This window comes from Ursus arctos, unplaced genomic scaffold (assembly GCF_023065955.2).
Source record: "Ursus arctos isolate Adak ecotype North America unplaced genomic scaffold, UrsArc2.0 scaffold_5, whole genome shotgun sequence".
NCBI classification, from domain to species: domain Eukaryota; kingdom Metazoa; phylum Chordata; class Mammalia; order Carnivora; family Ursidae; genus Ursus; species Ursus arctos.
In genome coordinates, this window is record NW_026623067.1 from 5,087,551 (window position 1) to 5,103,367 (window position 15,817).

General features: G+C 36.5%; 1 protein-coding gene across 1 annotated transcript; it reads left to right on the plus strand.

Annotated features, from left to right (window-relative positions):
* Positions 1-1,771: 1,771 nt before the first annotated feature.
* On the plus strand, positions 1,772-2,628 carry LOC123000488 (olfactory receptor 5V1-like). Its single transcript, XM_044380432.3, is given in 2 exon segments — positions 1,772-2,150; positions 2,153-2,628. Coding segments are annotated over 2 exon segments (855 nt in total).
* Positions 2,629-15,817: the final 13,189 nt, after the last annotated feature.

Below are 15,817 nucleotides of genomic sequence, written 5' to 3' on the forward strand. Positions count from 1 at the left end.
TTGATTCTGTATCCTGCTACATTACTGAATTGCTCTATATGTTCTTGACCTCTCTCTCACACCATACACAAAGATAAACTCCAAATGGATGAAAGACCTCAATGTCAGACAGGAATCCATCAAAATCATAGAGGAGAACATAGGCTGTAACCTCTTTGATATCGGCCACAGCAACTTTTTTCATAACACATCTCCAAAGACAAGAGAAACAAAAGATAAAATGAACTTGTGGGACTTCATCAAGACAAAATCTTCTGCATGGCCAAGGAAACATTAAAAGAAAAACAAAAACAAAAAAACAAAAAAAAAAAAACCCAAAAAAAAACCCTGAGAGGCAGTCCACGGAATGGGAGAAGATATTTGCAAATGACACTACAGATAAAATTATCCAAGATCTAAAAAGAACTTCTCAAACTCAATACATGTGAAACAAATAATCAAATCAAAAATGGGCAGAAGATATGAACAGACACTTTTCCAATGAAGACATACAAATGGCTGACAGATACATGAAAAAATGTTCAAAATCATTAGCCATCAGGGAAATTCAAATCAAAACCACATTGAGATACCACCTTACACCAGTTAGAATGGCAAAAATTGACAAGGCAAGAAACAATAAATGTTGGAAAGGATGGGGAGAAAGGGGATCCCTCTTACACTGTTGGTGGGAATGCTAGTTGGTATGAACACTTTGGAAAACAGTGTGGAGGTCCCTTAAAATTTAAAAATTGAGCTACCCTATGATCCAGCAATTGTACTATTGGGTATTTACCCCAAAGATACAGACGTAGTGTAGAGAAGGGCCATATGCACCCCAATGTTCATGGCAGCATTGTCCACAATAGCTAAATTGTGGAAGGAGCCATGATGCCCTTCAACAGATGACTCTATTAAGAAGATGTGGACCATGTGTGCAATGGAATATTATTAATCCATCAAAAAGAACAATTTCACAACATTTACAGCAACATGGACGGAATTGGAGGAGAATATGCTAAGTGAAATAAGTCAAGCAGGGCAAGATAATTATCATATGGGTTCTCTCATTTATGGAAGAAGGAAGATTGGTAGGAGACAGAGGGAAGAATGAAGGGGGGTAAACATAAGGGGGAATGAATCACGAGAAACTATGGACTGGAGGAAACAAACTGAGGGCTTCAGAGGGGTGAGGGGTGGGGGATTGGGATAGGCCTGTAATGGGTATTAAGGAGGGCACATATCACATGGTGCAGTGGATGTTATATGCTAGTAATGAATCATGGAACGTTACATCAAAAACTAATGATTTACTGTATGGTGACTAACATAACATAATAAAAATTATTATTAAAAAAAAAAAGAGGACTCAGCTGTCCAAGAAGGGAGGCATCTCAGCAGTGTAAAGTGGGTAGCCACTGTTGGTGGAAAACATCAGGCTGGCACACAGAACAGAGCAGCAAAAGGAAAATGAAGGAATGATAAGGGAACCCACCAGAAGGCACAAGCCCTGAAGCATCCCAATCTCCCACAGTCCTTCCAGGAGGCTGGTAGAGGAAAACCATGTCATCCAGCCTGAATGGGCTGTTGGTAATTAAAACCATTTGCAAGCACTCAGAGAGAGAACATTTGGAGCTCTGAGGGAATTCACAACTAAATCACTCTTTGTTGAAAATAAAACATACTCAAGGGAAAAAAAAAGAATTTCTCATCACTAGTCTCCTTGGCTTTTTAGTCTAACCTGTGTCTGTTTGTTGCATTTATTTCAGAAAGTCCCTTGTGGAGAGAGGAGATGGATATTTACAATCTTACCACCATGACTCAGTTTATCCTCATAGGACTCTCTGACCTCCCTGAGGTGCGCTACCCTCCGTTTGTGGTCCTTACCATTATCTATCAGGTCACCTTGGTAGGAAATGGGGCCATTCTCTTGGTCATTGGGACTGAGAAAAAGCTCCATACACCCATGTATTACTTTTTGGTAAATTTATCCCTCTTAGACATATTCTGCCCATCAGCTACTGTCCCCAAGATGCTGGAGAACCTCCTGACTGAGCAGCAAAGCATTTCCTTCCTTGGATGTGCTTTTCAGCTTTATTTCTTGGTGGCCCTGGCAGGGACTGAAGTCTTGCTTCTCGCTGTCATGGCTTACGACCGGTATGTGGCCATCTGCTTCATACGGTGTCCACATTCCGCCTGTCTTTTTGCAAGTCCAACCGAGTTAACCAATACTATTGCGACATCCCACCAGTGATGGCCCTCTCATGCTCATCCACTTATGTAGCTGAAATGCTTGTTTTAGTGGTAGGAGGCATCCTGGGGATAAGTGCCTCCCTAATTACCTTTATCTCTTACATCTACATCATATCCACCATTCTAAAGATCCAGTCATTGGAAGGGAAGCACAAAGCCTTCTCCACATGTGCTTCCCACCTCCTAGTGGTCTGTCTGTTCTATGGCACAGCAATATTTACCTATGTTCGGCCTTCCTCCAGTCAACACTCTCCAGCCAGAGACAGACTCATCTCCATGCTATATGCAGTTATTACCCCAATGTTAAATCCCATGATCTACAGCCTGAAAAACATAGAGGTCAAAGAAGCACTCAGAAGGCTTCTATGTCACAGCACATTTTTGCTGCAATTATAATATTAAAGCAGAATATATCAATGCTCACTTTAGAATAAATTCATAGGAAGAATTCATAGAATAATTTTCAGTTGATATATAGAACACATATTTATGTATTCATAGAAAATTATGAACACATGCACAGCACACATACATATAATTAGTTTACCTATCTACATATGTATATCTTTATCTCTATCCACTAGGCTTTTAATATTTATCATCCAACTGATGGCTTCAGAGGGAAGGGGTGTGGGGGATTGGGATAGGCTGGTGATGGGTATTAAGGAGGGCATGTATTGCATGGAACACTGGGTGTTAAATGCAAACAATGAATCATGGAACACTACATCAAAAACTAAGGATGTACTGTATGGTGATTAACATAACATAATAAAAATTATTATTAAAAAAAAGAAGAAAAATTAAAAAAAAATATCATCCAAAAACAGACATTTTCAAGAGTAAGCAAAGAGTTGTTAATAATTAACAAGCATAAACTGAGCTGGTCTAACTTGGATATATGTTCATATCCATCTCCATACTCACAGCTGTATCACCTGTAGGTTTTAGTATTTGTATTAAATCATTATCTGATCATCTATTAAAAAATCTTTTTACTTTTTTCCCTCATGTTATCAACTGTTTATGCTGATATGATAATTTATTTTATTATTTCACTCTTTCTATTTAAATTTTAACTACCATTTACTCTACTTAAATCTCTTTTCCTGTGACTCTATCCCTTCTCAGTTCTACTTGTCTCTCTAAAGAGATCACTTACTTTACCAAATCTCTGATTTACATATCTAGTTTAGTTCACAATATTATTGCACTGTAACCTGAATATGTTCAAAACTGAGTATTAACGTCTAATACATGTACACACATAAACATGCACACCTTATCAACTATATTGCATTTTTCTTATCAATTTTTTCCAGCTATGCAGACTAAAATCCATGAAACTAAACTCCACTTTGCCTTGAAGCCCAGCACTTTCATTCAATGTGACTAGAAAGCAGCTGTTTCTGACTGGGAATGGCTTACCCTTCACACTCCATCCCCTTTTTCTATCATGTTTAAAAACAGGACTTTTTTTTTTTTTTTTGCTGTATTACTGCTTATGTAACACACTGCTTTAACTCTCTGATTATGTATAATTTTTCCACAGTTTTCTCAACCCTGAAAATCCCAATTTCAAAATTTAGTCAGTCACTCTTAATATATACTCATTCTCTGAGGTTCTGAATCTGTTTTTACTCTCTAGTGTTGAATATCTTCTCTCTTTCTCTTATCTGCAGATAAGTTAAGTGATCATATCACTATTGAGGTGTTCTTATGTTATTCATAGGTAAATTTTTATTTCCTTCTCTATACTGTTATTGATTTCTTAGCTATTTTCAAAATTTACCAAATGATAGCTTTGTCATATGTACTTGTGCTGCATGAGCTAGAATAAATAATTTTACATCCCATATTTGGTAATAATTATATCTTCCAACATTCAGCAATGCACCAATATATATCTTACACAACATTCCAGGGCTATTCATAATAGTGGCACATCAACTATCTTTGATTTTAAATAGAGTAAGGAAATCCATTTGAACTTTAAGAGTGGAATGAAGTAATATTACTATTTGACTACTATAAATATAAGAACTGTTTTCCTTTTATTGCTCATTTTATTCTCTATTGTGCAATTTGCATGTAGTATAATACAATTAAATTCTCATTGTATAAAATAACAATTCATGAATGTTTATAGGTGTAACCCATATAAAATTAAACAATATCTTTCCCCCTGAATATTTTATTTATTTATTTATTTGTTTATTTATTTATTTGAGAGAAAGAGTGAGCACAGAGGAGAGGGAGAGGGAGAAGCACACTCCCTGCTGAGCAGAGAGCCTGATGTGGGACTCAGTCCCAGGACTCTGAGATCATGGCCTGAGCCAACCAACTGATGCTTAACCACCTGAGCCACCCAGGCAGCCCAAATAATATATTTAAAATGCAATCAATTGGTTTTTTTAGACATTAACCCCTCAATATTTACTTAATATTTCACCCCTTATTTGCATGTAATGTTGATGGTGATATTGGTGTTATATTTGTTACACAAACCACTTTGGAATCTAATTGTATCCTATTGGAAACAGTGGGTATTTCACCAAGTTCACAACAAATCAGGCCTAGGCCCAAATCAAAACAGGTTATTGGGAAATTTTTTAAAAGGAAAAAAAATGCCTACACTATTTGGTGCTTATATTTTTAACATGGAATCATGGATAACCTTAGCTTTTTCTTATTAAATGAAGAAAAATAACCCTGAAGTATAAGCAAAATAATAAGGTCTTTCAGTTTCCACAATGAGAAGTTTGGAGTGAACTACACAAAACTTTAGATGTTAAAACCATAAAAATTTAAGCTGGATAAAACTGTTGGAAGGCATGGTCTCCTGGTTTGGGGAGATAGGGCTATATAAATGTATGGCTGCTAGTATTTTGATGATGGTATTTCCTTTCTCTTGAAGATATCATGTTGCCTTTGAGGAAACTCAGTGATGCATTTCTATTTTATTCCTCGTGGTTCTCTTTCTTAAAAAAGTCACAGTTATGTGAGAAAATCTGGCCAAATTACATGACAATTTCCTGAGAAAATCCTCCTGGGATGTAGTTGACACTTTAGTGCAATGAGAATGCATAGTCAAGCTTAAAACCAGCCACCCCAATAAAATCCAAGATACACTGGAGGCTTACCTAAATTTGTTAGATTTGGCTAACTAGTATGTCCCTAAATAACTTGACATTTTATGTTAATCACTTTCAAACTAGACTGACAGCAATATTTATGAAAAAAAGAACTAGAAAGATGGATAGAAGTGTAGAAGGAAATAAAAACTGCTGACAGGGAGGTATAGAGGATACAGTGACAAAAATAATATTTTGACTCTGATTCAAAAGAGATCATTATTTATCAAGATACAAGCACTTGTGGGAAGATGGCAGTGGAGTGAGAAGATCCTAGGCTCCCCTTGTCCCACACACAAAAAAGTAGATAACCATTCAATTATCCCAAATTTTCCAGAAATTGACCTGAAGACTGGCAGAGCAAACTCCAGCACTAACAGTAGAGAAAAGGCCACTCAAAGAAGTTAGGAAGTGTGGAGATGGGGTTTAAGAATAAAACAGATTATGACTACTGCAGTGGGGAGGGAGCCATGTACATGGAGAAGGGTGACAGATAGACTAACACACAGAGCAGAGCAGATGGGGAAAATGGAACCAGACAGTAATTGCACTGGAAAATGAGAGCAGTCAATTTTGTGAGTTCTTGTAACCAGTGGGGCTTAAAGCCTGGGGTTTTAAAGATCAGTGGGTTTAGGTGGAATAGAGCACATAAAACATTGGTTCTGCTCTTGAAGAGAAGGCAGGCAAACAATACAGAACAGCATTCTGAAGAGAGCTTGGAGCACACAATGGAGATTTGCTCATTTCAGATCTCGTCCCAGTAAAAGCATTCATGGAGAGACCCCTCCTGGAGCAAAGGAAATTGCCTGCACCATTTCCCTCTCCCTCCCCTCAGCATAAGTACAGGGCCATCTCCCAGAACCAGTTCAGCGCTAACATTTGCTACCTAACATGTTCACACCAAGCTCCCCCACCCCTTCATGCCCTGGTGGAAGTGCCCTTCCCAGTCACACTTGCCTCAGTCCAGCACACAATGCCTCCTTCCCCTGAAGCCCAGCCCAAACTCCTGCTCACACCACATCACCCCATTAAGGAGTTTTGTAGAGCCTTGGTTATGCTGGTGGTGGTGACAGGTCTTATTTCACAAAGAAACCAGGACACATCTACTTAAAATGCACCACATCAGGCCCAGGACCAAAACTGTCCTCAACAGGCAAAGATAGCCTCTGCAGGTGACTGACCTGAAAGGTAAAGAAGCCAGAACACAATATCAGAGCACATGCAGCACACATTGGAGAAACTCTGGAAATCTCCAGGCCTTGGGGAACAAGGGACACCACAAATCAGGACATTACATGATCTTCATATGACCATTACCCTCAAGAACAGGAGACATAGCTAACTTTCCAAATACACAGAAAGAGTCACAGAGACTTAAACAAAATGAGAAAAGAGAAATTTATCCCAAATAAAAGAATAGAAATAGACCATGGCTAGAGATCAGAGCAAAACAGATACAAGTAACATGCCTGATAAGGAATTTAAAGTAATGATCAGAAGGACACTCACTGGACTTGAGGAAAGAGAGGAAGACATGAGTGAGGCCTTTACCACAGAGAGGAGGAATCACATAGTGGAGATAAATGGGCTCAATAAATGAAATGAGAAATAGAACTGATGGAATAATGAGCAGAACAGAAGAAGCAGAGGAATGAACTAGTAATCTAGAATGCAAAGTAATGGAAAGGAATCAAGCTGAACAAAAGAGAGGAAAAAAATGATTGCACAAAATGAGGATCAATTTAGGGATGTCAGTAACTCCATCAAAGGTAATAACATTCATACTATATGGGGTGCATGGGTGCTTCAGTTGGTTAATTATCTGACTCTTGGTTTTGGCTTCCAGTCATGATCTCAGGGTTGTAGCAAAATCCCCACACTAGGCTCTGTGCTCAGAATAGAGTCTGCTAATTTTTCTCCCTCCCCCTGCTTGTGCTCTATATCTCTAATATAAATAAATAAATAATACAATATTCAAATAACATTCATATTATAGGAATATAAGGAATATATAGAATTAGATATGGAAACCCCAGAAGAAGAAGAAGAGAGAGGAAAAGAGCAGGATATTTATGTGGACAATAAGAGCTGAAACCTCCCCTAATTTGGGGAAGGAAGCAGATATCAAGATCCAGGAGGCACATGGAACTACCATCAAAATCAACAAAAGCAGCTCCACACATAAGTGGCAAAAATATAGTGAAAAAAGAAAAAAATGTAAAAGCCAGACAAAAGAAGACAGTAACTCATAAGGGAAAACCCATAAATTAGTAGGAGATTTTCCAAAGAAATTTTGCAAGCTAACAGGGAGTACCATAATATATTCAAATTGTTGAGTGAGAAAAATGTGCAGCCAAGATGATTTTATCCAGCAAGGTTATCATCCAGAAAAAAAGCAGAGATAAAGAGTTTCCCAGAAAAAAACACAAACTAAAGAAGTTCATGACCACTAAAACAGGCCTGAAAGAAATGTTAAAGGGGACCATTTGAATTGAAGGAAGAGAAGACAAGTAACAGTATAATGATAGGAAACACAAAATCAGTAACAATGAATATTTCTGTAAAAATTCACTCAAGGGAATAAACAACAAATTGATATAAAATATAACAACATGTGACTAAAATGTGAAGAGAGGACTAAGGAATGTGTTCAAACTTAAACACCACAAATTAATTTAGACTGCTATATGTGTGAATTAATATAGCTAAAATGTCTATGCTACCCAGAGCAATCTACACTTTCAATGCTATCCCAATCAAAATACCAAAGATATTTTTCAAAGAACGGGAACAGACAGCCCTTAAATTTGTGTGGAACAGGAAAAGGCCCCGAATCTCCAAGGAATTGTTGAAAAGGAAAAACAAAGCTGGGGGAATCACATTACTGGATTTCAAGCTGTACTACAAAGCTGTGATCACAAGGACAGCATGGTAGTGGCGCAAAAACAGACACATAGACCAATGGAACAGAATAGAGAACCCAGAAAAGGACCCTTGGCTCTTTGGGCAACTAATCTTTGACAAAGCAGGAAAAAACATCCAGTGGAAAAAAGACACCACTCTTCAATAAATGGTGCTGGGAAAATTGGACAGCTACATGCAAAAGAATGAAACTTGAACCACTCTCTCACACCATACACAAAGATAAACTCCAGATGGATGAAAGACCTAGATGAGAGACAGGAATCCATCAAAATCCTAGAGGAGAACATAGGCAGCAACCTCTTTGACATTGGCCACAGCAAATTTTTCATGATACATTTCCAAAGGCAAGAGAAAGGAAAGAAAAAAATGAACTTGTGGGACTTCACCAAGATAAAAAGCTTCTGCACAGCTAAGGAAACAATCAAAAAAACTAAGAGGCAGCCCACGGAATGGGAGAGGATATTTGCAAAGGACACTACAGATAAAAGACTGGTATCCAAGATCTACAAAGAACTTCTCAAACTCAATACACAAGAAACAAGTAAACAAATAAAAAAATGGGCAGAAGATATGAACAGACACTTTTCCACTGAAGACATACAAATGCCTAACACATGAAAAAATGTTCAAAATCATTAGCCATCAGGGAAATTCAAATCAAAACCACACTAAGATACCACCTTACACCAGTTAGAATGACAAAAATTGACAAGGCAGAAAACAACAAATGTTGGAGGGGATGTGGAGAAAGGGGATCCCTCCGATATTGTTGGTAGGAATGCAAGTTGGTACAGCCACACTGGAAAACAGTGTGGAGGTCCCTTAAAAAGTTAAAAATTGAGCTATTGTATGATGCAGCAATTGCACTATTGGCTATTTACCCCAAAGATTCAGATGTAATGAAGGGATGGGCCATATGCACCCCAATGTTCGTAGCAGCATTGTCCACAATAGCTAAATCATGGAAGGAGCCACGATGCCCTTCAACAGATGACTGGATTAAGAAAATTTGGTCCATATAGACAATGGAATATTACTCAACCATCAAAAAGAATGATTTCTCAACATTTGCTGCAACATGGATGGGACTGGAGGAGGTAATGCTAAGCAAAATAAGTCAAGCAGAGAAAGAAATTTTTCATATGGTTTCACTCATTTATGGAATATAAGAAGTAGGAAGATTGGTAGGAGAAGAAGGGGAAGAAGAAAGGGGGGGTAAACAGAAGGGGTAATGAACCATGAGAGACTATGGACTCTGAGAAACAAACAGAGGGCTTCAGAGGGGAGGGGGTGGGGGAATGGGATAGACTGGTGATGGGTAGTAAGGAGGGCATGTATTGCATGGTGCCCTGGGTGTTATACACAATAATGAATCCTGGAACTTTACATCAAAAACTAGGGATGTACTGTATGGTGAGTAACATAATATAATAAAAATATTATTAAAAAAACTCATTTAGACTAAAAGACACCTGCAGATTAAAGACTGGGAAACATTTATCATGCAAATGGATGTCAGAAGAAAGCTGCAGTAGCAAAATCTATTGGACAACCAAATTTAAACTAAAGACTGTAAAAGGAGACAAAATAGGCAAATATATCATAACAAAGGGAACAATCTGACAAAAAGATCTGTCATAAATATTTATGTACCCAACATAGGAGCCCCCAAATATATAAAACTATTAATAACAAATATAAAGGAACACTTTGAGAATAACACAATAGTAGTAGGGGAATTTAACACCCTACTTACATCAATGGACAGATCACCTAAACAGAAAATCAGCAAGGAAGCTGTTGCTTTGGATGATACCCTGGACTTAGCAGATATATTCAGAAAATTTCATCCTAAAGCAGCATAATACAAATTCTTTTCAAGTGCACATGGGGCATCTCCAGAATAGATTGCATACTAGATCACATATCAGACCCCAACAAGCAAAAAAAAGATCGAGATCCTACCATGCATATTTTCTGACCACAATGCTCTGAAAGTTGAAGTCAACCACAAGAAAAAGTTTGGAAAGCCCACAAATACATAGAGATTAAACAACTTGCTAAGAAAAAAAATGAATGGGTCAACCAAGAAATGAAAGAAGAAATAAAAATAAGTAAATAAAAAACAAATACATGGAAGTTTAAAAAATACATGGAAACACATGAAAATGAAACACAGTCTAAAACTTTTGGGTTGCAGCAAAAGTGGTCCTAAGAGGAAAGTATATAGCAATGTAGGCATACCACAAGAAGCAATAAGAATCTCAACTAAACAACCTAAACTTACTCCTACAGATGTTTAAGTGACTGAGCCACCCAGGTGTTCCAATATTTCCTTTTTGAAAAGATGGAATAATATAGTCTGTTGTATATATACACATATATATGTATTTATGTATGTACACATATATACCAAATTTTCTTCAACTATTAATCCATTGACAAATATTTTGGTTGTTTCATGTCTTGGCTATTGTGAATAATGCTGTGATAAACATGACAGCGAAGATACCTCTCTTCAAAATAAAAACTGTTATATACTTAACAATGGCATTTCTGGATCATACAGTAGTTTTACTTTTTTGAGGAAAAATAGTTTTCACAGCTCATTATGATTTTAGCTCAAAGCTAGTCATATATGGCTTTTAGTATGTTGAGATATGTTCCTGAAATTATGACAAATTTTGAGAAAGTTTTATCTGTCTATCAAGATTATCATTGTGTTTATTCTTCATTTTCTTAAAGTGGTATATCTTATTGACTGATTTATGTATATTGAACCAGCATTATATCCCAGGGATAAATTCAACTTGATTGTAAAGTATGATCCTTTTAATGTGTTGTTGCATTTGATTTGCTAGTATTTTGTTGAGGATTTTTGCATCTATGTTCATCAGGAATATGGCCCTGTAAAATTCTTTTCTTATAATATTCTTGCCCAGCTTTCATATCAGAGTAATGCTGACTTCATAAAATTAATTTGAAAGGGGTCATTCTCTTTAATTTTTTAGAAGAGTTTAAAATGATTAAGGTTAATTTTTCTTTAAATGTTTGGTATAATTCACCAGTGAATGAATTTCACCACAGACATTTCTTTGTTAGAAAAAAGAAATTGTATTATGGTTCCATTCTCTTTACTCATTATTGGTCAACTCATATGTTTTTATGTCTTGATAAGTTGCATGTGTCTAGGGTGTATAATTGTTCATAGTAGCATGATTCTTTGTATTTCTGTGGTTTCATTTGTCATGTCTGCTCTTGCATTTTTCATTGTATTTATTTGAGTCTCTCTTTTTTTTTCTTGGTTGGTCTAGCTAAAAAGTTTTATCAATTTTATTTATCTTTTCAAAACACCAACTCAGTTTTGTTGACCTTTGCTATTACTTCTCTATTCTTAATCTCATTTATTTCTGCTCTTATCTTTGTTATTTTCTTCCTTTTCCTATTTTGCTTAGTTTTTTCTCTTTTTCTCATTCCTTGAGGTATAAAGATAGTTTGTGTGATATTTCTTTATGTCTAACATAGGCATTTATTGCTATAAACTGCTTTTTTAGAACTACTTTTGTCATAGTTGATAGGTTTTGGCAGATTTTGTTTCCAACATTACTTCTCTCTCATCACTTACATATAATACTCAGTACTCATCACAAGTGCACTCCTTAATACCCATCACCCAATTTTTAAAAGATTTTATTTATTTTAGGAACAGCACAAGCAGGAGGGGCAAATGAAGAGAATCTTAAGTAGACTCAGCACTCAGTACAGAACCCAATGCCAGGATCAATGTCAGAACTCCAAGATCATGACCTGACCTGAAATCAAGTCAGAGGCTGAACTGACCGATCCACCCAGGCACCCCAGCTATCATACATTTACCCCATGACCCTGTCCACCTCTCCTCCAGCAACCCTCGGTTTGTTCTCTATAGTTAAGAGTCTGTTTTATGGTCTGCCTCTCTCTCTCCCTACCCTCATGTTCCTCTGTTTCTCAAATTCAACATATGAGTGAAATCAAATGGCATTTCTTTCTCTTATTTTCCTTAAGATAATATACTCTAGCTCCATGCACATCGTTGCAAATGGCAAGTTTCATTCTTCTTAATGGCTGAGAAATATTCCACTTCGTGTGTGTGTGTGTGTGTGTGTGTGTGTGTGTGTGTGTATCTTTACCAATCTTTATCCTCATCTTTATCCATTCATCAGTGGATGCAGCCTCTGCTTTTTTCCATAATTTACCATTGTAGATAATGCTTCTATAAACAGGGTGCGTGTATCTCTTTGAATTAGTATATTGTAGTCTTTGGGTAAATGCCTAGTAGTGTAATTGCTGGATTGTAGGAATTCTATTTTTAACTTTTTTGAGAAGCCTCCATACTGTTCTCTGGAGTGGCTGCACCAGTTTGCTTTCTCACCAACAGTGTAAGAGGGTTCCCCTTTTCCCACATCCTCAACAACACTTGTTTCTTGTGTTGTTTATTTTAGCCATTTTGACAGGTGCACCTTAATATCTGATTTTAGTTTTTGTTTTTACTTCATTGATGATCAGAGATGTTGAGCATCTTTTCATGTATCTGACATCTGGTTGTTTATTTATTTATTTATTTATTTATTTATTTATTATCTCTATATCTTCTTTGGAAAAATGTCTATACATGTCTTCTGTCCGTTTTTTAATTGGATTGTTTGTTTTTTGGGTGTTGAGATTTATTTATTTATTTATTTATTTATTTATTTATTTATTATTTATTTATTTTGGAGAGAGAGCAGTGGGGAGGGGCAGAGGGAGAGGGAGAGGGAGAGAATTTCAAGCAGACTCTCTGCTAAGCATGAAGCCCAACAGGGGGCTTGATCTCATTACCCTGAGATCATGACCTCAGCCAAAACGAAGAGTCAGATGTTTAACTGACTGAGCCACCAAGGCTCCCTTTCGGTGTTGAGTTTTACAAGTTCTTTACACTTCTACCATTCAGTAATTTGCCTTTTAGTTTTGTTGATTATTTCCTTTGCTGTGCAGGAGTTATTTATTTTTCTGAAGTCCCAATTAATAACTACATATTTGCAAATTTTCCAGTTTTCCTCTTTATGCTTTATACTATAGGTCTGGAGAAAGGAAAGATTATTCTCTTCTGTCTTTATGCAGCATTATACTGAATATTATACCTAGTGAAATCAGGCAAGAAAGAAAGAAAGAAAGAAAGAAAGAAAGAAAGAAAGAAAGAAAGAAAAGAAAAGAAAGAAAGAAGAGAAAGAAAGAAAAGAAAGAAAGAAAGAAAGAAAGAAAGAAAGAAAGAGAAAATGAATAACTAAAAAGTTATTGACAGATAAAATATGTACATAAAAATCATGTTATTTTTAAAAAACAACTAGAACTTCTTATTCAAGAAGTTGTCAAAAATAATTCATAATAAAATTTGAATATTTTGTAGCAGTAAAGACAGACAAATGGAACCAGAAAGCAAAAACAGTCTAATTTATATTATACTATGAATTAATTTGTACCCTCAGATATTTCACATGTTGATTCCCAACTACCAGAACATCAGAATGTGACACTATTCAGAAATAGGACTTTTAAGGAATAATTGACTTAAAATGGTGACATGTGGTGACCTGATTTTATCTCTTTGTTGTTCTTATAAGAAGAGAATAGGAAGACAGAGTGACACCATGGGCAATGGTGGACAGAGGATGATCATTTGAAGAGACAGCAAGAGGTCAGCCATAGGAAAACAAAAGAGAGATAACTCAGAAGAAACAACCCTGCCCACACCTTAATCTTGGACTTTTAACCTCCAGAATGGTGTGAAAATAATTTCTGTCATTTAAATCATGAGTTTGTGGTATTTTCTTATGGAACCACTGGCAAACTAACACAGATTTGGGTCAGAAAATCCAGTATGTAGTGATGAACTTAACAAAATATGTGAATGAATTTTGTCCTGAAACTGTAAAAATTGTTAAAAGAATTTTTAAAGTATGTTCAAAAATGAAAAAATATACCAATTCCATAGCTCACTGTACTCAATATTGTTAGGGTAACAATATTCTAAACATTGATCTGGACTAAATTTCAATCCAAATTCTTCCATGTGATTCTAAAATTGCTAAAATGACTCAAAAGTTATCATGATGATGGTCCATGTGTGGAATGTCTTATGGATTTAATAAAGGTCATTATAATGTCAGAAAATGATGAGGATAAGGATACATATATAATCTAAATAAGTCCATCATGAGTGTGGTGGTGTTAGTAAGAGACTCCTAGATGATAGAAACCAGATACAGGTGACTTGGAGATTGCATCTTCCAGGATATCTGGGGAGGCAATAATTTAGAGTAAAACATTACAGAAATGAGTAAAAAATTCCATATTTTCTAGAAGATAAGGAGAACAGGATCAGGATGTGGAAATAGACCCCACTTTATCCCAACAATAAATAAGACCCTGCTGACTTTCATTATGATGGTGGCCCCAAGAGGAGCCACAACTCTTACATCTTTTTAGGCTGTCACTGACATTATTTGAGAACCACTAAAGATGTTGAGAATTATAAACTTTGGGGGACTTTCTATCCTGGCATTTCTGTTCATTAGTGAGAATCTGAAGGAAAGTTATCTCACTGGAATCTGGCTTAAATGCAGGAAGAGAGTAAAGGAAAAATCAACAGGACAATTAGTACCTCAAGGACTTGAAAAAAAAAAAAAAACAACCCAAAACGTGTGTCTCTTAGTGTTTCTCTCGTTGCAACTGAACTGAAATGATTAGACTCAAAGATTAGTGCATGCAGACTTAAATTTAAATTTTTGCATGCCTTAGAAGAAAATGAATGTCTTAGAATTTAATGGTCACATCCGTATGATAAATAATTAAAGGGATGCTACATAGTTTAATGAGACCCAGTGAGAACTCATTGTTTATCTCACTGGGAAAAGGGCAGTAGCATCAGCTCTCAGGTCAGAGATGGGAGTTGAGGGCAGGGTCTCAAAGGCTTTAGAATCTGAGAAATGAAATTTAGGCATATCTTGGGACACCTGGGTGACTCAGTTGGTTAAGTGTCTGCCTTCAGTTCAAGTCTTGATCTCAGGGTCCTAAGATAGAGCCCCACATCAAGCTTCCTGCTCAGTAGGGAGTCTGCCTCTCCCTCTGCTTCTCCCTCTGGGTTGTGTTCTCCTTCAAATAACTAAATACAAACTTAAAAATAATGTGGGCACATATTAAAGTCTGGCCTCCTGGGAGAATCCCATGTACTCTATAAAGGTCCATTTGAAACTGTGTTAAGAGCCTTGCCTCTTATTGGAGAAAAGATTGCTAGAGGTACAGGACATCAAGGACACTTTTTCCTCTCAGAACTTGGAGACTGCACAAGGAAAACACACACTGGTGTATAGAGCTCAAAGAAACTCAATCAAAATCGTGAGTTAATTGAAATTGGGGGCACATGAAACAAGAACCTGGAGGAGTATGGGAAAATTATGTGCAGTTTTCTGGGTATTAGGACTTGAAAATGAGACTTCATTTTTAGCAAA